Consider the following 24,792-nt stretch of genomic DNA (forward strand, 5'->3'; position numbering starts at 1 on the left):
AAAATTAACCCTTTGTTATTTAATTTGGGGATATTAATTTTAAATATCGCGTTACTAATTCAAAAAACACGAATTTTTACCCGCCTTCTTGACTCTAAGGAATTCCTCGAGCCAAAAGAATGTAATTTTTTTTATTACAAATTTTTTTGGAGACTTACTCTGAAAAAAATTTTTGAATTCATAATTTTAGTCATGCGTCATAGCTTTCAAAATTTTTTTGGATTTAATTCGGAATGAAAAAAAAAATCATGCGTTTTTTTGACTAGGAAATTCCGTAAAACCAAAAGGTGAATAAAAATTTTTTGGAATTTGTAATGCAATATTTAAATTTTTTAATTATTTTCCAGTTTTTGAATTCATTAAAATTTTTTTAATTATTTAATTTGAATTTTAATAAATTTTAAATAATTAAAATTCTAATTATTGAATTAAATTCAAATTAATCAGCGCGAATTTTAAATATTAAATTTAAAATAAATTCAAAATTTTTTAATTCAAAAACTGACTAATAACTAAAACTATTTTATTAAAATATTAAATTTTAATTCAATACGAATTATCACACCCCTAATTATTGTAATTAAATTTAATTATTTGGTCCGTAATTGAACCGTCAGTTTATAATTTTTTTTTACTAGATCTAATCTCATTAAATCTCTTTTACTTCAAGTACTAAACTTATTTTAAACAATCGAGTACAAAACACTGGGATATTAAATTCCTTTTTTTTTTTTTTTTTCAAAAATATATATCATAAAAAAAATTTATAAACTGCATCAATATAAATAACCACAAGGATTAATGTTTCAAACACTAAATTCCTAAAAAAAAAAATCATGCTCACGATCTCAAGCCCAGACTATGTACACAATAAAATAAATCAACGCTTATTTAAATAAATATACGAATAAATTCACGTGGGTCTGGATCCATTGCCGCGGTACTGAGCCTCCAGAGCTCTCAATCTTTCTAACCGCTGAGCCGGATCCATTGAAATTCTCTCCTCCGCAGAACTGATAGCTCTCGCCGTCTCATCAGCAGGATCATCACCGTGACTATAAATAATTTGATTCTTGCGCTCGAGATCGATACTTTTTAGACCCTGCTCAATAAAATTTTGGAAGAACTGGTGTGACTTAACTAAGAAAGGCTGGATATCAGCCTCGGGGTGCTGCTGCTTGAAGTCATACAACTGCGCAAGACCTTCCTGGGTGTGTTGCTTGGATCCTATTTTTCGAAAAATTTCCGTCAACTGCGAGTGCATTTCTTTCGACAAATGTTTCTGTTTAGTGATCGTACTGCTGCCGGAATTGATGTTATTTGAATTTGAATTTATCATTTCAATTAAGCGGTTCAAGTATGACCGTAGTTCTGATTCATGGATATTATTTATCATCGTCAGGTGGTTTAGTATAGAACTGCCTTTTATTTTTGTCATACTGTGCAGTACTGTCTTTACAGTACGAACCGGCATATCCGAGTGACGAGTTTTCCACCACGATGACGGATAATCTTTGAAGAACTGATGTACGGTAAGTAAAATAGTGTCATAGTCCAGCTCTGTCGACCAATTTGAAATAGTCTTCACTATTTTCCACAGACATTTCATCACCAATTCCTCATACTTTGGCATAACTGATGACTCGGCGCACTCTTGGAGTAATTTTATCAGCACACAAATAAGTGTCGTGTGATTTGAATAGTCAATCATCTTAACAATTATTACATTAACAACCCGCATGTACATATCGGTATCTTTTACATTTTCAAATTTATTTTCTGCAAGCAGCATCAGCATAAGATAAATTAATTCCTTCAAATGACCAGTTGTTACATTTCTCCCGAGTACTTTTGACTCATAAAATGCCAACAATACCATAAATGTCGCCCGGTATACTTTTGTCACTTCGTTATTGTCGGCAGTAAGCGGATACTTTTGAAGAAATTTAAGCTGTACGTTTATGGAATTTATAAATTTGTCTTCCTTTGATTGGATTAGTGACAGCTGAGATGATTTCATTATTTCTTCCATGGTGTTCATTGCCTGGAGCGCGGTGTTGAGTCGCGGACTTGCCATCAACAAAATAGTGCAGTCTAGGTTGTCATTTTTTGCTGACACTGGTGAGGTAACTGGGGACACGCGAGCTGATGGTTTGGTAATTCCTAATTTTGATGATAGAGATGGCGAGTATTTTTTCGCCAGCCGGTCGATATTCTGCAGAGACGTTATCGAGTCGTTGGGGTCCCAATTTATTTCGGTAAGAACGGGAACGCTCCAAGATGCCGGGTATTGTTCTTCTAATTGGCGTAAAAATTCCATGTCCAGGCCAAAGGGTCCGGAGGTTTTGGGGCGAACCGGTGACTGGGGTGGAGACAACGCGTACCTGTAATCAAATATTTTATTGACTTATTTTTTTTTTAATTAGCGGCACTAGTTTATAAAAAAATTTACTGAGTATTTTTTTGGTGATGAATTTTTTATTTTGCTCAATAAATTTTATTTTTTAAACTAGTAGTTTAAGACACGCAATTTAAATGACATCACAATGACTGCTAACATGCTGATTGATAGAGAAATTAAACCCGCTGACAGACACAAGAAATTTAATTGAAATTTATTTCGATGTATTTTAAGAACTGGAGTTTTGTTTAAAAATTTTGTGGATTTAATCGACAGATGCATTCATTTTATTACTAAACTGTTCTGCTGATCATGCTCATTTTTTAGAAATTTTACCGCGGATTTTAAATATTAATTTTGAGACTTTATATTTATATTTTTTTTGAAATCCAATGAATTTGGATTAATTTTTTAATTTCAGTTTTCTAAATTTTTTTTGCTAAAAAAGTTTCATTTAAATAAAGCCTCAGTATTTTCATTAAAAACCGCGCGAAAAATTTAAAAATTATTCAATGTTTGAAAATAAAAATTTTGAGAATTTATTCCTAGGTAATTAATTTTCATGTAAAATTTTTATCAAAATAAAAAAAATTGTTCTATTTTTTAGCGCCACCCGAATACAAACTTTTGAATCAGACGAATTAAAATATGAAAAATTTTTTAATTATTTAATAACGGCAATGACTAAAAAGTATATAAATAAAAAAATAAAATTTGTCAAGACAAACAAAAAAAAAAGATGATTTTAAAAATGAGAAGACATTCACCCATCACCCATCACCATAAACCACAAAAAAAATTCTTAAATAATATCACGAACGTTTTTTCAGTTTTATTATTAACAACATTGTTGTGAGATTTATTTTCCTGATCATCGGAAAATTTATCTGATGATTTACTGATCTTGTTATTGTCATTTATTGGAACTTTATCGTGTCTTTTGTTGATAGTTGTTGGTATAATAAGTGTCCTGTAAATTATTTTGTCGTCGTGGTATGTAAATAAAATGATAATTAATTTTTCAAAATAATAATAATAACAATAATAATATTAATAATAATAAAAAATAAACTTACCGGTCATTAAAGTCTTCAGCAACTTCCTCAGGCTCCTCATCCTTCTCATCATTGACATCCGGGTCGATGTCTTCGTTGCTCGCAGCGGCAGCCATCGGCATCGTGGACATTCTGACCTCAGAAGCCGGTTTGCTCGGGCGATTTTTATTCGCCCTCTTGATCCTTTCTTCCAACAACGACTGGTCTTTCTCAGATATGTGCCCAATTAATTTATTGATGCGGTCGCCCTCGAGGTAGTACGCCTGGACAATACAATTCAACGCGGCATTGCGTACCGAGTTGTCACGATCAGCGATTTGCTTTGCGATTTCTCTCAAAGCGGCTGCTGGTGTCGGTTGGCAGACAGTGACGCCATAGTTTTCTATGAGCGATCCCAACTGATCTAGACACTCGGTACGTTGTCTTGCGTTCTTGGACTTGAGTCCTTCCATCACGTAAGAAAATAATTTGCTAACTGGATAAACTAGAGCGATCCGTTTGAATAACGCGCGCACGCTATTTCTGACAGAGTCTTTGGGATCGCCGATTTTTAGAATTAGGTAGGGTAGAAATGACGCGGCTTCATTCTCCAGCATGTGATATTGTCCTTCAATGAGAATATTAAAAACTGACTGAAGAAAATCAAGACCTTTGAGTAAAACTGAAGGATTCGTATCAAAGAAACGTAACGTCAGCCACTTGAGAATTAAATCCAAATTAGAAACCAGAGCTTTGCTGTTGTCTTGAACATTTTCTGAAAGAGATTCAATGGCCTTCAAGTGGTACCGGAAGTCCGTGTGAAACATATTGGCAATAAGTGATTTGTTGACACCAGCCGTGCTCATCAATTCTTTCAACAACTCAACGAACTCTTCGCGCGGAGTCGTGAAGTTCCACTTGAGTACTTTTAGTTTTTGTTCATCGATCACTCGCTGATGCTTCAAATTATTAACAGCGAGCAGCGGACTTGTGTCGACGTCATCGTCCTTCTTTCTGGCGCTAGCGGGTTTAGCAGAAGCACTTTTGGGTTTGACCACCGCCTTGCTGGCTTTGGCGGCGCCGCCACTCTTGACAGTCTTCACTTGCTCCTGCGGTGGCTTCTTTGTAGGCAGCGGCTTCACCGGCAAGCTCGGCCGGGTCTTTTCCAGCGCCATCATCACCACATTCTTCGATCCGGGCTTCAGTTTTTCCGTCTGCCGGACCATTCCCTCGTATGTCAGATGCATCATAAATCCCAGAATAGCTTCCTGTGCATTTTTACGGACGTCCGAATTACGGTCCTCTAAATTACTGTACAAGTGGGGCAAGCAAAGCATGAGTTCTTCTTTAGGAACCTGTTTTACTGGAATGGGTGGCAATTTTTGCGATAACCAGTTCCACAATTCAATGCGCAGTGTCGGTGATCCGGCTTTCAGAGCATCAGCAATCATTTCACCGTCGAAAAATTCCTTGTACCCGCACTGATCGCCCCAGGTGTTAATGCACGAGATAGCCGCGCTTCTGATCCAGTTTTTCGAGTCACCTAGACAGTGAACGAACCCAGGAAAGAGTGTGCGCACATGTTGCTTGATAGGTGGACCCATCGCAGTGGCCAGAGATTCGCATATTCCCAGTGCAGTTTGAGAAATTTTTGTATTGCTGTCAATCAGTCGCGGCGACAATGCACGAGGCAATTCACCAATTGACCCCTTGATAAATCTAGCCTCTGCAATTATTGTTTGGACTTTAACAAGACCTTCGTTGCGTACTTTCCAATTTTTATCACCCAGTTCAACAAGCAGCGCTTCTGTTATTTGATTGCTGATGTCCACACGCGGTATCAGATCGTTTATCTCAACAGTCTCACCACCAACGTCATTGTCTTCATCATCCTCATCCACATCATCAGAAACTTTTTTACTCTCACGTGATTTGGGACCACGTGTCGGCTCTGGTGGTCTCTCTCCCTCGTGTTTATCGCACTCCTGTTCGATTTGCTGCTTCAATGCAGGCTTTTCATTTTCAAAAAACATCAAGAGCGGCTTCCCGACATACAAATACAGAGTGCCGATTAGTGTTATCGCTGCAGTACGCACGCCCGGATTTGTTGCAGAGACAGCTTTTTTCACGCTATCAATCAGCCCTTTGACATTCAAAGTGCAGCCGAATTCCAACAGAGCATTTGATAACCAGAGCAGCGACTCCTGCTGTACTTTAGGACTCTTTTGATTGAATGCAAAAGTTATAACTTCAGTGGCCACGTGCTCAAATGACGTCGCATCAGCGATAGCCAGCAGAGTGTCAGCGGCAATCGATCCGTTCTTGGAGTCTCCCAATTTCTCGGCGATGTCCATAATACAGTAGCTAGCAGCCGTGACAGAAAATGTATAATTTTCTGCGAGCATTTTAACAATCTCGAGTCTTTGCTTCAATACTTGGAAGTTTGTGTCTTTCAAACCGGGTTTCTTGGCCAGTATACGAACGATAACCTGGCACGGAACATCACTGCCCATTTGTTTAATCGTATCATTGAGTTGCTCGACCGCCGCGAGACGTGACTTCCAGTTGGCATCAACCAGCCCCGACAGTATGTCTCCAGATAAACATTCACCGGCAATGTCATCCACTGACTCAGCGCTCAGATCTTTTTCAATTTGAATTTTTGGTGCCGCGGTTGTTTTTTTAGCTGCTGCAGCTGCCGGTTTCTTTGCTCCGGGTTTCTTATTGTTGCTGCTACTGCTAGCCGCTGGTTTTTTATTACTTTTAGCCGGTGGCTTTGATTCAACTTTGGCTGGTGCAGTCGTAGGACGATCAGCTTTACGTGGCGCAACAACTTTTACAAGTATCACAGCTTTCTCAGCGCACTCTTGGATCTTTGCCATCTTCAGCGGGTCAAGATCTGTTAGAAAAGGCATCATAGCTTTCTCTCCAACCAGTTTCATTGCGGTACCAAGTGCTTCTGCTGAGTTATCTCTTACTGTTGGATCCGGTTCATTCAAAGTCTTTAGCAAGGCACCGATATAGGCCTTAAGAAGTTTTTTATTCAAAGTTGCCGGTAGTGTGTTGGCAAAACAACGGGATAAAAATCCCGCCGTTTCAGCTTTCACTGACGGATTTTTATTATCTAACGCTGCTAGAACGTCTTCAAGAATAACGTCAACGGTAATACTCTGGAACACTGCGTCTGCTGCTTCCCGAAGTACAGCAACGACATTTGGCTTTTTTTCACGGAATTTTTCCAGCAAAACTGGCAAACATGCGGTAGCGTACGGATGGAAACGTTTTTTAAGTCCATTGGCAAGACCTGTCATACATTTACCTGCTACCGTAACAACAACAACATTAGCATCTTTAGCAATAACTTTTTTCAAAACCCGTATGACGTCACCGTAATCCCCACTCTCAAGTTTAGGATTTTTACTCAAAGTTTCCAGAGACTCAAGAGCTTCCTTACGCTCCTGCCACTTCTTGGCCTCGACTTTATCGAAGAAATCTTTCGGTAATTTAGACAAAATGTCAACTGGATCAATGAGCTCATAAGGATCAATATCATCAGCAGCTTCTTCTTCATTCTCCTCGTCATCGTCAGCATCATCGCCTTCAGCGGCAGCCGATTCGGCAACGACGTTCTTGGGTTTCTGGGAGCGCAAATACCGAGTAGGATGCGCTTTAGCCCCATCCAATTTTGCGAATTCAACCTCCAACTCTGACATCTGGACAGGCTTCAAAGTGTTGAGCTGCTGCTTTATCGGGGCACCAATCCATCGGTAAATTTCAATTACCATCAGTTTACCTTCCTCGCGAACTATTTTGTCGCGGTCCTCAAGAAATCCGGGCATTTTTTTAATCAAAGGTTTTATATTTATTACTTTGGAACCGTACTCACGTAATGACAGCGTCAGAGTATTGATACAACCGGCGACAATCTTTGGGTTTTTGGCCTCAGTACCTTTCAAAAGTTCTTCTTGAACTGTTTCGTGCTTCTCAATCTCTATGTACATCAAAGTTATCTGCACCGCCAGGTCTTTTGTTTTTGCTTTTGGTGCTGCGATACATTTATTTACTATTCCGCTCATCACTTCACCCACAGTCCTATTAAAAATAGAAAAAATCATCAATGAGTCATCAAAATTTTGTTATTAATTTTCTTAATTTAAATCCGATTATTTATCTGATCATTGGCTAGAATTTTTTCATATCACTAAGACTCAATGCGGTAAATATTCATCTGCTACGCAAACTTATTGATTTTAAATATTTAAAAATTTTTTTAAAATCACCGCCAAAATTTTATTAGTTCGCTAATTCTTATCTTTTTTTTCTCACTCGTAATATTAAATTTACTATTTAATTATCAAGACATGAAGAATTTTTTGTATTTGTATTTTATGACCTGAAGTTAACACGATCTGGAAATTAACCGACAATTCAAAATTTTCTGATTTTTTTTTTTGACAATTTAATTAGAAAAAAGAAATATATAAAAATATGCACATGTAGAAAATTAAAAAAAAATACGAGTGTAATTTTTAAAAATATTTTTTTTTTGAAATTGATCGTTTTTAAAAAAATTCTAAAATTATTAAACGTCAGCTGACTTCAGTAGCCGACGTCTAATAAACTTTGATTTAATTTTCCAACGATAAATTACGAATAAAAAAAATTTTTCAAAATTGCACCCATAGTTTTTTAAATTTTCTACATGTACATATTTTTAGTTTTTTTTTTTTGTCATTTATTTGTTGAAAAAAAAAATTCAATTGTTAACTTGGATCATTTTTATTTTCCAATTAAATTTTAATTATTGCGTTAACTTGCACCAACTTTTTAGTCACCGGATAAATAAACCAATAAATCAAAAAAAAAAAAAAAAAAAAGTAAAATAGCGAACTTACTTTCCAGCACACGCAGCATTTTCAATAAATGTCAGCGCAGCCTCTAATCCTTTTTCCTGAGCAGCAACGTTACTGTCTACCACAAATTTTTTAATGAGTCCTAAGAATTTGTTCCACTCCGGGGATTTTTCATCGTCGATGCACCCGAATTTTTTCGTACACTCGTCATACCCATGGACTCTCGCTTTCCAGGACTAAGCAACAAAATAAATAATTAGACCAGTCAACCAACCACTCGATAAATAAATAATTAATTAATTACCTTGTGTACACATCTGTCCTCGACAGGCAATTTTGTAAACTCAGTTTCTTCTTCCATTATTTTATTGTTCCTAAAAAAAAAATCATAAATTAAATTCCATTTGTTTTACACGAGTGTAAATGCAGCAGACATACAATTTTTTTATTGCAAACAAAAAATTAAATAATTAAAGAAATAAAATTTTAAAAAAATGCATGTACTAAATTTTGAATTTTCTAAACATGTATTTTTTATTTTTATTTTATAAACATTTTAATTTATTATTTAAAAAATTGTCAGATGTCCGCCAACTTTGCTATCATTTATTTTGCAGCAAATAAATATTTATATTTATTTAAAAGGAAAAATTATGTCATGATATATATAAATATATTAATTAATGATAACATCCTACGTTATATATTTTACAAGGAGAACGTATTGACCATATATGACAATGAATGAATCAGTTTTCCTTTTTTTTTGTTAAATGTCTCATCTTATGTCGGTTAACCCAACAAATAAAAAAATAAAAAATTTGAATCATAAGTAAAATAAAAAATATTTAAAATTTATTTTATAAAACTGGTGTAAAAAAAAGATGAACTATTTGTTGATGATGCTGATGGATGATGCCAAAAGTACGTTGGAAAATGATTTTTAAAATCAGTCAGTTGATGATGAAAAAATTTATGACTTACCCTTAGGAACAGTCGTCCAAGTTGCTGATTAATTATTTAAGTGATTGGGTAATTAATTATTAAGTGGTTTAGTTATTTAAAAGTGTTAATAATTATTTATAATAATACTGTTATAAATTTATTCGCGTTACAACATACTGCGGAGAAGGCTTAAGATATCAGTCGGCGGCCATTAATGCTCGAGAGCTTCGGTTGCTTCAGTGTTCGCTGTGAATATGGTCTCGATTTTCAAATAGTCGACCAGTACCACACTATTTTGCCTCGTTTTTTTTTTATTACTGTTATTGTTATTATTTGTATTATTATTATTATTTTACAATGGCTTCCAACTGTCAAAACCGGCTTTTAAATATTTACGGATGGAAAATAATTTAAATAATTTACTAAAATTTGAATTCCCGCGTTTTTAAAAAATTTATTTAAATTATAATTCAAAATTATTTAAATTAAATAATTAATAAAATAAATTATTCACTTGAATAAAAAAAAAACTAGATGGCGGGAATTTAAAAAAATACGTTAGGCGCCATTTTGAATAATAAATAAATATATGAATTTATGAGTTTAATTATTAATATTAGGTATTATTTTATGGATAGTAATTGTTAGTAAAGTATTAAATATTAATTGTGATGATTGGTGGTGATTAAAAATCAATAATTATAAATTTTTAGAAAGCGCGGCCATGTCAGAAAATTTGAATTATTTGATTGGTAGAAAATAATCTAGATGTTTTTAAGCAGCAACAAGATAATTTTATGAGTGTGAACGTAACTGACAATTGGAAATTTTTTAATAAATAAATAAAATTTAAATAATTATTTCAACAATTTAAAAATTAGCGCGCGCTTTTTTTAAAATTTAATTATTTTAATGTATTTATTTAAAATTTATAAATTGTCTGATGTCTGCTACATTCATACTCATGAAATTTTGTGTGTTTGTATGTAATGTAATTAGAGGAAAAAAAAAGATAAGAACACGAGATAATATAAATAGTCGCCATTTTCTATCATAACGCCGACGTAAATTATAACAAACTCGTAACTCGCAGTTAAATATTTAAATTTATAAAAATAATTGTATAAATAATATAAATAATTACTCAGAGGATTTATATAAATAAATATACTCAGGAAAAACAGGTAACTATAAATAAATATATAAATATCAAAGTATGAAAATATTTAAAAAATATGAAAATCAGAATCTAGACATAACCTAAGAAACTAAAAATTAAGCAACCGGTGAATCGATAATTGAATAATTTATTGATATCTGTGTCTAGGAAAATGAGTCCATTGAATAGAGGACCGCTGATGCCTCCACGAATGCCACCAGTGGGCATGAGACCGCCGCCACCGCGTTTCGGGCGACTTCCGATGCCAGGAATGCCTCCGAGAATGCCGCCACCACCTCCACCGATGGGCCCAGCTTTTGGACCTATGCGTCCACGTATGCCACCACCACCTCCTAGGCCTGGTTCAATGATGAGACCTGGACCTGGTTGCCCGCCACCGCTACCTCTTTTTGGTCCCAGGACTCGTGGGCCGCCGCCTCTCATGCATCCGATGATGGGACCCCGTGGTATGGGACCACGTGGACCTCCGATGAGACCAGGACCCAGAGGGATTTTACCTCCACAGGGTTTGCCACACATGAGACCGAGGTTTCCACCAGGAAATGGAACCACCAAAGCTAAATCTATTAATAATGCCAAGAAAGGCATCAAATTAGAGGTATTTTTTTTTTTATTGTGTATTTGGAAAACTAGAGTCGCGTCACAGAACTTTTGTATGTTGAAGATCTAGAAATTTCTATATGATCCTGAAGTTAGCAGATAATTGACAATTTTCGGATTTTTGTTTCCACAAATAAATTACAAAAAAACAAAATAAATAAAAATATGCACATGCAGATAATTAAAAAAACTATAGGTCCAATTTTTTTAATATTTTTTTTTATAATTTATCGTTTTCAAAAAAATGCAAAAGTTATTAGACGTCGGCTAACTTCGGTATCATAATTTCTATCACGTAATAATTTGAATTTCAATAATTTCATTTTTTTTTTTTTAATTTGAAATTTTTTAAATGGAGCAAAATTTTTTTTAAATTTATTAATCGCCAGTTTCATAAATTTATTCCGCGACTTTCTTCTATAGAAAATCTTTGAAAGTTAATAGAAAATGTATAGCAATAAGAAATTACTCTCACTCATATTTATTTAAATTTTATAAATTAATTTGCGTAAATAATTATTTATGGTCATCACCAAAGGCTTCATCTGCATGCGATTATTTACAGAATGTAAAATTTTTAAAAAGTTTAAATTTAAATCTAAGCGATCGTCTAAGACAGACTGAAAAATGCCATCTGGCAACCAGAATAAGAAAGTTAATTTCTAAAAATAAATCATATATATCTATATTTATACATATATGAGAAAAATTTACTTGAAAATTAATAAGATTCGATAATATAATTTAACAAATATATTTATTTAATTAATTATAAATTAGTAATGATTAATTATTGATAACTTTTGGGGTCAATATTTTTAATTATTTTTTTTTTCCTATAATATCAATTTTTGTTATCTTTAATTATTGATTTATTATTGATAATTAATTAAAATTTTTGTTTTAAAAAGGAGTTGGAATTAAAGAAGCCTTGGATGACAGACGAAATTCGCGGGGAAATTCAGCGAAAAAATAAATTATACGCGAAAGCTAAAAAAAATAAAGACGCAAAAGAGTGGGAGGAATTCAAAGATCTGAGAAATAAAGTAACGCGTATGATAAAAGACGCTAAGAATGAGTATTTTTCAAAAAATCCTGATCAGGTATGTCCATATTTTATTTATTTATATTTTCCAACTTGATAATTAATTAATATCGCGGTACAGATGCCAGCGGGCGATGAAAAATTTTTATCTATCATTCATATACTTGTAAATAAAACATCACCCTTATGAAACCTGTACCACGATATGTAAATAGTAAATTGTGTGACATGGGATGAAACAAAACGATTCCAGACCAGGATGAAGTCGGCTGACATCACTCGATGTCTGAAATCGTCTTTCATCCTGAGTTACACACTAGACTTTTCATGATTCTCTGCATTGGAACTTGAATTTGGAAGTTTCAGTGTCAGCAGCCAGACAGAAACAAGTTAATTTAAGACAACAGTCAGAACTGTCATTTACGTAAATAAAATTACTATTTAAAAAATGACAAGAATCAGAGTTTGAATTGCGAAAGCCTTCAGTCAGCGGGCAGAAACTTGATTTGTTTGTTTCCAAAGGATTAAACAAGTTTGTTTCTACCCGCTGACTGAAGGCATTCACACTTGACGCGTGTACTAATATTAATTCGTGGCATTAGACTGAAATTAGCTTGCATCGACTGGCTGTAGTGACACTGAAGCTTTAAGAGCATGTTCAGAAATTCACTCTGGAAGAGAAAAATGCAACTTCTGCGTTCATAAGTATCTGATTAAACCGGTGAACAATTCGAGTACCGTAATGCGTTCGTAAATTGCGGAAAAGGTACATGCAGTATCTGGTATTCTTTCGTTCCTCTAGTTTTAATTAAACCACGTGACTTTTCATTTACTGCACTGTAAAAAAACGGGGTAAGTCCAGGTGGTGTAGGTCTTATAATTTTCGGTGTTAAATTTTAACATCGAAAGCGGTGTTAAAATAACACCGTCGCCAATGTAAATATTCTCTACCGGTGTTAAATAAAATTTCCCGGTGTTAAAATATTTTTTCGGTGTTGAAAATATTTAACTTTGTGAATATTTTGACTTACTCGATCACTACAGTTAATTAGTGTTTTTATTAATTAATTAAATTATTGGTGATTGAAATGGTGGCCGTAAAATTGTGTAATTTTTAAATAAATTATGTATGACATTAATAATTATTTAAATAAGTACACAGCAAAATTTAAATTTCCTTTAGATAATATTCATTAAATTTTATAATACATTTTTTTTTCAAATTTCTATACTTGGAAATTTTTTTACACCGATTTAACATCGGTATTTTAACACCGCACTTTTTACAGTGTAACCATCTGTTAAAATATTTATCAATCCCCAGAGTGTTTTTCTGAACACGCCCAATTTTCAATGCTGGTATAATGACAATAAAATGTCCAATATTTTTATGACAATCCTGCTGGTATATTAAACGTAATTGGTATTTTATAAATAATATTTTGCGTACATTAACTATTTTTCATTTTTTAAAGAAGTAAATTGTGTAAGTGGATTACATGAAGTATTTTGCTGACTAAGTGGCCGAGTTATTTGAATATTAATTTATAAAAAAACATAAAAAATAGCATAGAACGTTAGTTTATGAGCAACTTTCCTTACAGGGTGGTCAAAAAGCAAGTGATAAGAATACAGTTGAGTCCGAGAGTGTTCAGGAAACAGAGAAATCAGAGAAAACAGAAATTCAACCTGAACCGGTTACGAAAATGGAAGTAACGGAGGAGTCGCGGCCTTCCAGCGAACAGGCTCAGTCTTAAAGCTTCGGGCTACTCCTCCGTCTAAACAATTTATAAATTTATAAATTATTTACAAAAGTCTATTTAAAACAATTAATAATAATAAATAATAACAATAGTTATTATTATTAGATAATATCACTATCAACTTTTAAATCAAACCTAATTATTTTCCGTCGTCAAGTAATTTGTGCTAACGATTTATTTGGAAATTAATTACTGATAAAAAAAAATTAATGTTTAAACAAACATTTAACTCAAGTACAAGTAAAGATAATTGACATTTTTTTTCTTTTTTTTTTTAATTCATTTATTTATTTTTTAAAAATTTTCTTATACATGCAATTGTTCTTGTAATACTTAGATATTATTTTAAAATAATTGTGGATTTGTTTATTTGTTTGGCTTTGTTTGTGTTTAAAAAAACTGTAATTCAAATGCTAGAGTCATTACATTCCTTATTGTGACGATGCATTAATTAATTAATTAATTAATTAAATTTAATTATTAACAAGGGACTCTAGTCATTTATTTTTTAATTGTTGAGATAAATAATTATCTAGAGTTTATTAAAAATATATAAGAAATATAATTAAGTCTCGATAATTCAAAAAATTTATAGAGTCTCCTTTGATAAAAAAAAAAAAATAATAATAGTAATTGTAGAATTACTAAGTAGTATCAGCGTTAAATTACCTAGTAGTTGTAATTTAAATGGTAATTTTTTTTTTCTTGTAATTAATTAATTAATAATTGAAGTATATTTAGAATTATTAAGTATATTTGTGCAAAAATATAATTATTCAATTTAATTAACAGAATTTTTATTAATTAATTTAAAAGAAATATAAAAAAAACACAAAACAAAGATGTTTGTATTTAAAATAATAAAAATGTCAAAAATAAATATTTCTACAAGTTATAAATAAATTTACTTGTGTATTAAAATTTTTAATTACCAATTAATTATCAAAATTATTATTTTTATTATTTATTTTAAATTATTGTTACAAAAAAGTTCTCTAGTTTCCTGAGCCGACAAAGAGTTAAAATTTTTTTGCGAATGTCCGAAGACTTTGTTGTTAAAAAAAAAAATAATGATGGGTTGGAATGATATATTTATTGCAATTAACATTATAAACATATTTTAAGCGAAAATTTTTAGGCAGCCTTGTACCAAGACGATCAAGACTATCACGATGATCGTGATGAAAACTATCAGAGTGAAGATGAAGACGTTATTTATTACTGTGAAATATGTGACCGTGAATTTATGACCGATAAATTACTGAATGATCACAATAGTACACATAAAGTGTGTGGTATAGATGGATGTAAATTCTCAGCGCATCCTAAATTAGTTGAGAAACATATTGCGATGCAGCATCGTACTGGTTATTTTAGTAAATTGAAAAATTTAACGACTCCTGAGGATATTGACAAGTGGATCAATGAACGCAAACGGTAATCACTTTATTTATTTATTTTATAAATACTAAGGGTGTGCGAATTGAGTTTGAATCGAATCCAATTATTCGTCAATTTTTAAACTCGGAAAATTTTTGAATTATTTGTAACTTATTAAATTATTCGATTCAAATTGAGAAAATTCTGATCAGCTTTCAAATATTTAATGGAGAATTCAGTTTTTAAAGTAATCAAAAATTTATTTTTCGTAGATTTGTCTCTGAACTGAAAAAATTTTGAATTATTCAAAAACATACGAATCCCAAGTAAGGTAAGAGACCTAGTACCCGATCACTCGTGTATTTGCATATCTATATTTACTAAATTTTACTAAATATATATATACAAATAAATGGAGTGATCGGGTACTAAGTCTTTTACTTTAAGAAATCTTTTAAAAGGACAAGACAAATTTTTCTTTTTATTTTTGTTGTCTCAAATTCAAATTTTTAGTAGATTTCATAGAAATCTATCTTTTGGATTTGTCCTCATGGTGGAATTGTCAAAAAATTTTGCCATAATCTATCATAATTCATCGAATCGGTTCCAAAAATACCATTGGTTCAAAAGTTTATATATGTATGTAATATAACGCGCCTTGTTGCGACGATAGCGGCCACAATTTTTAACGGATCTTAATGAAACTTGGCACACTTATTCTATGAACGATTATCACGGTTAAGTTCGAAGATGAGCAAAATCGGTCAACTAGTTTAGAAATGGTGGACATTTGAAATTCAAAAAATAACGAAAAATCCTACTTTTTCGACTTTTTTTCGTCAATAACTTTTTAACGGGTATATCTATACTTATTATCTAAAAAGAACTTGATAGCCGATAGAAAAAGCTATATTTTCCTTTTTTTATTTTTTGTTTTACGAAAATTGTTCCACTTTTAATAAGGGTTCAAAGTCACACAATTGACTCAAGTGTTATAGTGATAATGCCATTGTTTACATCTTTGAAAATTTTTGATGACTGATTATTCAATTATATATATATAGAAATCTACTTCCATTTCGGATGCCGGATTGCCTTTTTTTTAATAAATAAGACATACAGATGTTAATTCTCGGAAGTAATTTTAATTAAAAACTCCTTTAGATGACATTTGTAATTTACTTTTTATCATCACTCGGTCAAGTCTTTTAAGCAGATATTTTTTCACTGACAAATTTCTGATTGATTGTCAACATTTTTGTGCCTTATCGATAGGTCAAAAAATAGCCTCAAAACTGGCATTTTATAGATATAAAGCCAAGTGTGTTACTTGGGATATTTTGAATTTTTCATTTCGAACTATTCCCCTTCCACTTATAAAAAAAAATCGTATTTTTAATTGGTTCAAAAAAATGATATCAGGCATTTTGATTCCCAAACAAAATTCCCGCGACTAAAAAAAATATTTTATTAAAAATTCAAAAAATTTAAATTTTGTATTAACATCCCGCCAATTATTAAATACCGAGATCTTCGAAACTACAAATATTGTTATACATTTTATTATAAATTTTCGCTGATATTTAGTCCGGATCAAACCGCGAGGAACCAAAAAATTTATTTGAATTTTTTATTTAATTCTAATAATTTTTTTTGTTCCAATTATTCACTCGTTTCTTATCACTAGTAATTTATTACAGCATTTCATCCTTTATCACACAAATTACTTAAATCTATACATTGTCTTGAAAACCTTTTCCTGTCTCTCCATTAGATAAATTTTTACCCTGCCTGTAAATATTACCTATCAATTTTTTTTTATGCTGATACACTTCTCCAGCTGTTAAAAAGAATTTGTGGCGAGTAGAATTACCGTTTATTATTTTGTTTTCTTTAAATATTGCAGTTTAATAAAGAATTAAAATTATTTTTTTATTATAGAAAGTATCCAACAAAAAGTAACGTGGACTCGAAGAAAGCTGAGCAAATAGAAAAAGAAGCTCGTGGTGAAATAATGAATACAAATTTCAAATCTAAGATATCAAATAAGTCTAGAGAAAATGTCAACATTAAAAGTAAGAGAAGAAAGAAGAGATTGAGAAAAAAACCAGAGAAAAATACTGAAGATGTTGAGATTGAGGAAACTTGTCAGGGTGTCCGACCATTCAGAGGCACTAGTATGTAATTTTTAACGCGATACTTTTATTTACCTTACAAGTTATTTAATGTCAGTATTTTTTTTTTTCAAGAAATTATCAATGAAGAAGAGAAGTCAGTGTGTGAAATTACGAATGAAGAATTTAAATTAGAGAACCCGATTACTGATGACGAGGATGAGGTTCAAATGACCAATGAACTTCCAGAGGTTCAAACGACTAATGCACTTCCGGAGCCGATAATTAAACCGATTGGTAGTTTGGTTGCTAATTACAGTAGTTCAGATGACGGTAATTATTTTTTTCTCATATTTATTTACAGTCGAACTCTATTAACTCGGATAGTTAGTTACGGAGGAGCGGAAATTTCTTGGAATTTCCGAGTTATCGAATGCCCCTTCTCCCTTAAAAAGGAAACTACACACATGCGCTCACATCACATTTAGGACGTATATATAAATCGCGTGCCAAATGCCAAAAGGGCGTATAATTTTTTTTTTTTTTGGTGCCAATCGTTTTGTAAACATGTTCTAAGCCTAAAAATGAAAAAAAAATTTCCAAAGCCAAAAGGGCGTACGTCTCGAATACCAGCTCTTTACCATACGCTCCGCGTGGCGTTGAATATAGGAACGAATATCAAACTTTATTATCTCTAGCTTATAATTATTAATTATTTGGGAATTTCCTAGTTGATTAAAAATTAAAGTTAATGATTATCTTAATTACATTGGGCTGTCCAAGATGATGAAAAATTAAAGTTACTACCTTCGAAAATGTTGACTTTTTCAAAATTTTTTTTCATACAAACCTCCGGACAATTTTGTAAACTGTTTTTCAAAATTTTGAAAAATCCTGATTTTTAGTAGATTTCATAAAAATCTAACTATTGTATTTGTCCTCATGATGGAATTTTCGGAAAATTTTGCTAATTCTAAACTCAGCTCGACGAGCTGAGTCAGGAAATACATTTAGTTCAAAAGTTTATATATGTATATGTATATATATATATATACAATATAACGCGCCGTTCTCCAACGATAGCATCCGCAATTCTACACCGATCTTAATGAAACTTAGTATACTTATTCTATGGACGATTACCTTGGATGAGTTCGAAGATGAGCCAATTCGGCCAATAAGTTTAGAAGTTATGGTGAATTGAATTTTTGTAAAATTTCCAAAAAAAATTTGTTTACTTATTTAACTGGATGTCACTTTCAAACGGAAAGAGATGGCTTATTTTTTTATACGCCCTTTTGGCGTTAGTACGTCAAAAAATTTTTTTCTGCAGATCTTTACGTTTCGAGCGATTCTAAAAAGAATGGCAAAAAAAAATTTTTTATACGCCCTTTTGGCATGGAACCCTATCTAACTGCTGTAATACGTCCTTTTGGCATTTGGCACGCGAAATATATACAAACATCGCATTGGGTGGGAGACAGCGTAGCTCGTGATGGGGGTCAAGATTCAGGGGAAATTCCGAGATAATGGAGTTCGACTGTAATTGAGTATTTAAAATATTTTAAAAACTTTTAAAATTTATTTTTATTTTCAGATCCACCTGAAGAGATTCCTATTAAAAAAATAAAAGTTGCAGAAATTAATATCAGTCAAAATACTTCCGCTTCTTCAGAAGCCGTAGGTACGAATGCTAGTGAACAATTACCGTTGGTTAAAAATTCAGTTGAATTTAATAAGAGTGATAAAATATCTCGAAAAAATAATAATAATAATAATATTAATAATAATAATCACAACAAAATTGACAAAAGAAAAAATCTTTATCAAAGACATGCATTATTAGAACAATTGTTATCACAATCAATAACACATGAGAGAAATTATATCTGTCAATGTCTAAAATATATCGTCGATAATAATTTTTTTGCACAAAACGCTCAATAAAAAAAAAATAAAATACGACACAAATTTACTGGTCAGTCAACGATATTTTTTTTTCCCCATATTTTTGTAAAAAAATTTTGTGAATAAATAAATCATTTGTATTTTCTAATGTCTCTTTAATAAAAAAATATATACATTTTTTACATAACAATTAATTAAATTATTTAGAGAATCTTTTCTTCTTTTTATTCTTCTTCTTGTCCTCGTCATTATGAAACTCCAAAGCCGCGTCACTCATTCTCTTCTCTGCACTCTTAACAGAAATTAACGACTTAGTACCTTTAGATTTCAAACTATTATCCCATTCCTCATCAGTACCTTTTATCGCATACCGATGTAAGTTTTCCCGCTGTAATTTCTCCAACTCGATTTTCTGCTGTGCCTCTAACTTGCGCGCCGCGACATCCAGTTCTTTCTGCATGGACTTGCCGCTCTCTACATCGACCTTCAAATTGTCATTGACTGTCTCATCACCAATCAACGTCTTCTCGACATGACCTTCGACGATTCCATTCAAATACTGTACGGCCTTTCGAATGCATCTGTTGAACAGTCCAAGTAATTGGGACGACTGCAAAGTCAGTTCCTGTGCCAACTGGTCAACAGTTTTCCTCTGGAGTCCAAGTCCCAGTAGAATGGCCGCTTGGACTGGTGACAAATGAGTCTCTCCCATCATATTCAAGAAGTAAAGCTGCGCAAGTGACGGCAAAAAGTCGCTCACCGAGTGATAGTCAGCCATATTATTACTGTACATCTCCAAACACTTCAAATCATGGGCCGTAAAATAAACATCCAGAGTTTCTTTACTGATTACTGAGTTAGTGGGTTTAAAAACTTTGTTTGTCAGGACGCCAAGTCCCAGTGAAGGTGAATATTTAGCAAAAGTACTTCCTAGAGCAACAGTAAATCTACGGCGGAATATATTCCAGTAGCTTTCGAGCCACGTAAAGTCTTGATCATCGGAATTTATTTTGCAAATCATGATACAAGAATGTTCCCCAGTAATGTCATTGCAACTACGACTCAAGAAAACTGGAACAAATTCAGAACGTTTCCAAAATTTAAGGATCTGCTCGGTCAATCCATAAGAAACTCCTAGATAATCAAGATGTTCTGGTTTACGTTCGCTCAATTTTAATAGCAACGGTGGCAGTGATGCCCGGGGTTCAATCGTTTCTTCAAGTAAATCGACTTGTTCTTCCGGTACCCTTTTAATCTCCATCTCTGACTCGGTAGTTTTATTTTCGTCGTCAATGTTGGGGATCTTCATCTCGTAGTAGTGCTTCAGTAATTCTAGAGCACGAGTACCGTAGCCCATTCTGTGGTAATCTGGATGAGTGGCGATTCGTACGATACGCGCACCAGATAAATTTGGGAAATCGTTGTCGTGAAAATGCTGAGCCAGTGTCCAGGGTATCAAGTCACCGGCAGCTTTCTGTCCGCGTCCGAGACTACTGGCGACAGTCGACTTTTTAATCTCTCCTTCGAGGCAGACTTGGATCACGACAAGTATCTCAGGAAGTGATGTACGGGAAGGATCTACTGGTCCTAGAAGACAGAAGAGGTGATGAGCTGGTGCGTCCGACATCATCAGCAAATCATTCGGCGAATTTTTGTAGTGCGAAGCCACATAAAGAGCAACCAGACGCTGGAGAAACATCTCCGAGGCTTTGTGATACGAGAATAATGTGTCCCGATTTATGTAATAAAGCTGACAAGTGTCTGGCGGTGGACATCCGGATAAAATTGGAGCGTTTGTTATCACATCTAGACACAACAGTTTTGTTAACCAGTCTTCAACTTGGTCTCCCGGCTTGTAACGGATCGATTCGTCGAGAGTTATCTCGAGCAGCTGGCGACCTAGACTTTTTTCAAGCTTAGCCTTCTCAGATTTATCATTTGTGTTGGAGACGGTGCTCTGGCTTCTCAGCTGCTGGAGAAGTTTCAGTGACAATGAACGACCTGTTCCTTCGTAGCCGTTTATGGTCGATGATAAAAATACTAGATAGGGTCCGAGAAGTGACTTGACGTAAGGCAAAGGTATTGCCGCTGCCTCATCTATTACTAGTAATTCAGCCTGACTTAATTTATTTGAATCCGTAGGATGAATGTATTGGATTGTTTGACGATGATCGCGTGTCACGTTGATACGAACTATCGCTTTGCGGAACTCGGGGTTTGTCGATTCTATCAAATCGTAGTCGGAAGTTTTTGAATATGCGAGCGCATCAAAACCTGGACAAAAAAAATTCAATATTTAGGTAAATCTTAGAGAATGTCCCCATTTTTTTGAATTAAATAATGAATAAAAAAAATACGAACCTTTGCAAATAAATTCGAAGACAGTTTTCAAATTTTCTGGACTAGGACTTGTGATGTAAATGTTTGAGTACCCGAATGCTACTGCGCCAGCAATAGCAAGTCCGAGCGTCGCTGATTTACCGCGTCCACGTGCTGCAGTCAGTGATACAGTAGACCGTAGAGTTTTCTCGGAAATAGTTTCGATGAATTTTAGCAAAGCTTTCGCCTGGTCGGCAGTCTTGCAGCAGTTTATCAGCGACGAGATTGGCTGAGTATCTTGGAAGCTTTCTTTCAGCAGATTCAACTCGTTCGATGATTCGTCATCAGCTGAGGCCTTTGGTACCGGGTCTATTTTTAAATTCTGCGAGGATATCGGCAGCACGCGTAATTGGTCGTCGACCGCGAGACAGCGTTTGCACGAAGCCAGTGACAGGAGGAAACGTTCGTTGAACCGGCACACGATGTCCTGGTGAGCTTCGGTACGATATCGTTGATGGACGTCCATTGTCATTGTGTATAATTGTTTAAGTGAATTAACGGACTGTAATAAAAGAATTACCAACCCACCGCCTTCAACAGTTTCTATTGTCCGGGCTAATAAATTTGGAGTCAGCGCCTCAAAGTCCTAAATGATAAATTAATTAATTGGTTGATTAAATAAATAATTTATTTGACTGATGAATAAATACCTGAAGAATACACATTCCAAAAGTCTGTCCTAGGATAGTATGAGTCTCGTTGTAATAACAGTAACGTATTTGTGATGATAAAACAAATATTTCGAACGGGTCATCAGAATCAGTATCTATTTTTCCCGCTTTTACTTTATTTTTTATCTTTTTCATACGTTTCTGGCGATGGCTACTGAATCCCAGCTCCTTTTTGTAACACCATAGTATATTTGGCTTTGGTTTTACTGATGATTTTAACAGCATGTGATGTAACACGACAATCTATAAGAAAAAAAATTAAATATAGAAAAATATATGGTTTCAATTAATGATCCTGAAATTAATAAACAATTAATGATTTTCGGATTTTTTTTCAACATTTCAATAAAAAAAAAACTAAAGAAATGCACGTGTAGAAAATTAAAAAAAATATAGGTGCAATTTTTCGAAATATTTATTTTTTTATGATCCTGAAATTAGCAAACAATTAAAAATTTTAGGATTTTATTTTGAACAATTAAATTTGAAGAAAAAAAGAAACTGAAAAAATGCACATGTATAAAATTAAACAGACTAGAAGTGCAATTTTATTTTTTATAATTTATTGTCTTTTAAAAAATCCAAAAATTATTAGACGGCTGACTTCAGTATCAATTTTTTTTATAATTTATGGTTCTAAAAAAAATCTAAAAATGATTAGAAGTTGGCTAACTTCAGTATCATTTCAATTATTAAATGATCCTGGTTAGCAGACGATTAGAAATTTTCGGATTTTTTTTCAACAGTTTAACTTAAAAAAAAAAAAAAAAAAAAAAAAAAAAAAAAAAAATACGCACATGTAGAAAATTAAAAAAACTATAGGTGCAATTTTTTGAAATATTTTTTTTTTTTAATTTACGGTTTAAAAAAAAAAATAATAAATTAGTAGAAGTCGGCTAACTTGTATCATTAAATTATGGTCCTGAAATTAACAGACAATTTACAATTTCCGATTTTTTTTTCAACAAATCGATGACAGAAAAAAAAAAGAAACTAAAAATATGCACATGTAGGAAATTAAAAAAGCTGTAAGTGCAATTTTTTGGAATATTTTTTTTTTAATTTAGCGTTTTTATAAAAATGAATAGACGTCGGCTAATTTCAGTACCATTTTAATGAATGGTACTACTAGTAGCAGACATCAGACTATTCTGTAATTTTTATAAACAAATTAAGGTAAAAGACCTAGTACTCACTCCATGTTTATGTATAGATATATTTAGTAAATGTAAATATACAAATACATGAGTGATCGGGTACTAGTTCTCTGATCAGGTACTAGATCTCTTACCATAACTGTAAGTAAAATAACATTTTTGAATATGCAGAAAAATATTTTTTACAAGTATTCAAGTTGTTAATTTAAAAAAAAAAATAATTATTTTAATGTCTGCTAATTTCGATACCAATCGAATTAATTAATGAGTGTGAATGTAGCAGACATCAGACAAATTTAAAATTATAAATAAATGGAGTAAATAATTATTAAAATTAAATTTTAAAAAATGCACTTTTAGAAAATTTTGAAATTGATAAGTGCATTTTTTGTAAATATTATTTTTTTAATTACATACTCTATTTATTTATAGTTTTAAATTTGTCTGATGTCTGCTACATTTACACTCATATTAATTTACTAAAAGTTAGAATATTAAATTTAAATTTTTAAATACCTGGTCTCGCGCTTTTTCACCGATAACGACAAACATCGTTCTGTGTCCTTCAGAAACTCCATTTTCTATCAAGGTACGGATGCGGTTATCCAACTTCTTACGAACCATTTTTCTGCTTTTTTTATTTATTTATATATTTTTGCTAAATAATAATTGATTATTTAAACACGTGTCGGCCAAAGTGGCAAAAGCGGAAGATAGGTTATGTTGAACCTATGGAGTTTATTTAAAAACACGTGGTTCTAATGAATGCCGGATAATTGTATCTCGCAATCAATTATTTGTAGAGATATATTATCTCTACTTACTAAATAATATTTAATAATACGTATAAACAACACGATATTTGTTTTGATTTCTCAATTAAAATAATAATTGAATTATAATATTTCTATAACTTATTTATAAGTTTTCAATTGAACCAGTAAACAATTGATTTACTACTCTATCTCTACTGTTTCCTGTTCTGTGCAGTTAGTGTACAATTCTAACACTCCACCGTCCCCAACATTGAGCAAGCACTGGATGTCAGTCGCTGTCTTTGAAAACAAATTTTTTTTTGCGCGCGCACATGTAGCTCCGTCGCTTTTTCGAATAATTATATGGAATTTTTGAGCTCCTGTAATGGTCTTAGCTGTATTGTATAGCAAATCTAATGTTTCTTTTGCTTCGAAATAGTTACTTCTCAATAAATAAAAACATTTATTATAACTGCTCATAAATAGCATTAACTTTTATATGATCCTGAAGTTAGCAGCCAATTAAAATTTTTTGGACTTTTTTTTCAATACTTAAATTTGAAGAAAAAAAAAAACTAAAAATATACATATGTAGGAAATTTAAACA

General features: G+C 32.6%; 3 protein-coding genes across 5 annotated transcripts; 1 reads left to right on the forward strand and 2 right to left on the reverse strand.

Annotated features, from left to right (window-relative positions):
• Positions 1–713: 713 nt before the first annotated feature.
• LOC130677773 (protein mini spindles) lies at positions 714–9,529 on the reverse strand. Of its 2 annotated transcripts, XM_057484628.1 has the most exons (6): positions 9,273–9,527; positions 8,593–8,662; positions 8,331–8,524; positions 3,478–7,527; positions 3,222–3,371; positions 714–2,384 (listed from the first exon to the last, which is right to left on the reverse strand). In XM_057484628.1, exons 2-6 carry the CDS (start codon positions 8,647–8,649, stop codon positions 914–916), a joined length of 5,922 nt encoding a protein of 1,973 aa, XP_057340611.1. In that variant the 5' UTR covers positions 8,650–8,662; positions 9,273–9,527; the 3' UTR covers positions 714–913. The 2 variants fall into 2 exon arrangements, with proteins under 2 accessions (XP_057340611.1, XP_057340612.1); XM_057484629.1 differs by lacking the exon at positions 3,222–3,371 and having other exon boundaries at positions 9,273–9,529.
• Positions 9,530–10,226: 697 nt separating this feature from the next.
• Positions 10,227–19,347, forward strand: LOC130677775 (FMR1-interacting protein NUFIP1-like). Its single transcript, XM_057484632.1, has 7 exons — positions 10,227–10,417; positions 10,561–11,011; positions 11,925–12,116; positions 14,960–15,258; positions 17,143–17,378; positions 17,451–17,648; positions 18,913–19,347. The coding sequence occupies exons 2-7, from the start codon at positions 10,565–10,567 to the stop codon at positions 19,260–19,262; spliced, it is 1,722 nt and encodes a 573-aa protein (XP_057340615.1). The 5' UTR covers positions 10,227–10,417; positions 10,561–10,564; the 3' UTR covers positions 19,263–19,347.
• Position 19,348: 1 nt separating this feature from the next.
• On the reverse strand, positions 19,349–24,446 carry LOC130677774 (RNA cytidine acetyltransferase). 2 transcript variants are annotated; one of them, XM_057484631.1, is made up of 5 exons: positions 23,947–24,446; positions 22,253–22,516; positions 21,585–22,188; positions 19,581–21,497; positions 19,364–19,515 (listed from the first exon to the last, which is right to left on the reverse strand). In XM_057484631.1, exons 1-5 carry the CDS (start codon positions 24,052–24,054, stop codon positions 19,493–19,495), a joined length of 2,916 nt encoding a protein of 971 aa, XP_057340614.1. In that variant the 5' UTR covers positions 24,055–24,446; the 3' UTR covers positions 19,364–19,492. The 2 variants fall into 2 exon arrangements, with proteins under 2 accessions (XP_057340613.1, XP_057340614.1); XM_057484630.1 differs by having other exon boundaries at positions 19,349–21,497.
• Between the last annotated feature and the right edge of the window lie 346 nt (positions 24,447–24,792).

The sequence above is a fragment of the Microplitis mediator genome, chromosome 11, assembly GCF_029852145.1.
Source record: "Microplitis mediator isolate UGA2020A chromosome 11, iyMicMedi2.1, whole genome shotgun sequence".
NCBI lineage: Eukaryota > Metazoa > Arthropoda > Insecta > Hymenoptera > Braconidae > Microplitis > Microplitis mediator.

Bases quoted from the DNA above. Each gene is read 5' to 3' on its own strand.
- LOC130677773 (XM_057484628.1), bottom strand. From the start codon at position 8,649: ATGGAAGAAGAAACTGAGTTTACAAAATTGCCTGTCGAGGACAGATGT. The intron at 8,525-8,592 runs GTAATTAATTAA...TTTGTTGCTTAG, and splicing joins AGGACAGATGTGTACACAAG to TCCTGGAAAGCGAGAGTCCA. The intron at 7,528-8,330 runs GTAAGTTCGCTA...TATTTTTAATAG, and splicing joins AATGCTGCGTGTGCTGGAAA to GACTGTGGGTGAAGTGATGA.
- LOC130677775 (XM_057484632.1), top strand. From the start codon at position 10,565: ATGAGTCCATTGAATAGAGGACCGCTGATGCCTCCACGAATGCCACCA. The intron at 12,117-14,959 runs GTATGTCCATAT...GAAAATTTTTAG, and splicing joins TTTCAAAAAATCCTGATCAG to GCAGCCTTGTACCAAGACGA. The intron at 17,379-17,450 runs GTATGTAATTTT...TTTTTTTTCAAG, and splicing joins CCGACCATTCAGAGGCACTA to AAATTATCAATGAAGAAGAG.
- LOC130677774 (XM_057484630.1), bottom strand. From the start codon at position 24,054: ATGGTTCGTAAGAAGTTGGATAACCGCATCCGTACCTTGATAGAAAAT. The intron at 22,517-23,946 runs GTATTTAAAAAT...TTTTTCTTATAG, and splicing joins GTGAAAAAGCGCGAGACCAG to ATTGTCGTGTTACATCACAT. The intron at 21,498-21,584 runs GTTCGTATTTTT...TTTTTTGTCCAG, and splicing joins CTTCGAATTTATTTGCAAAG to GTTTTGATGCGCTCGCATAT.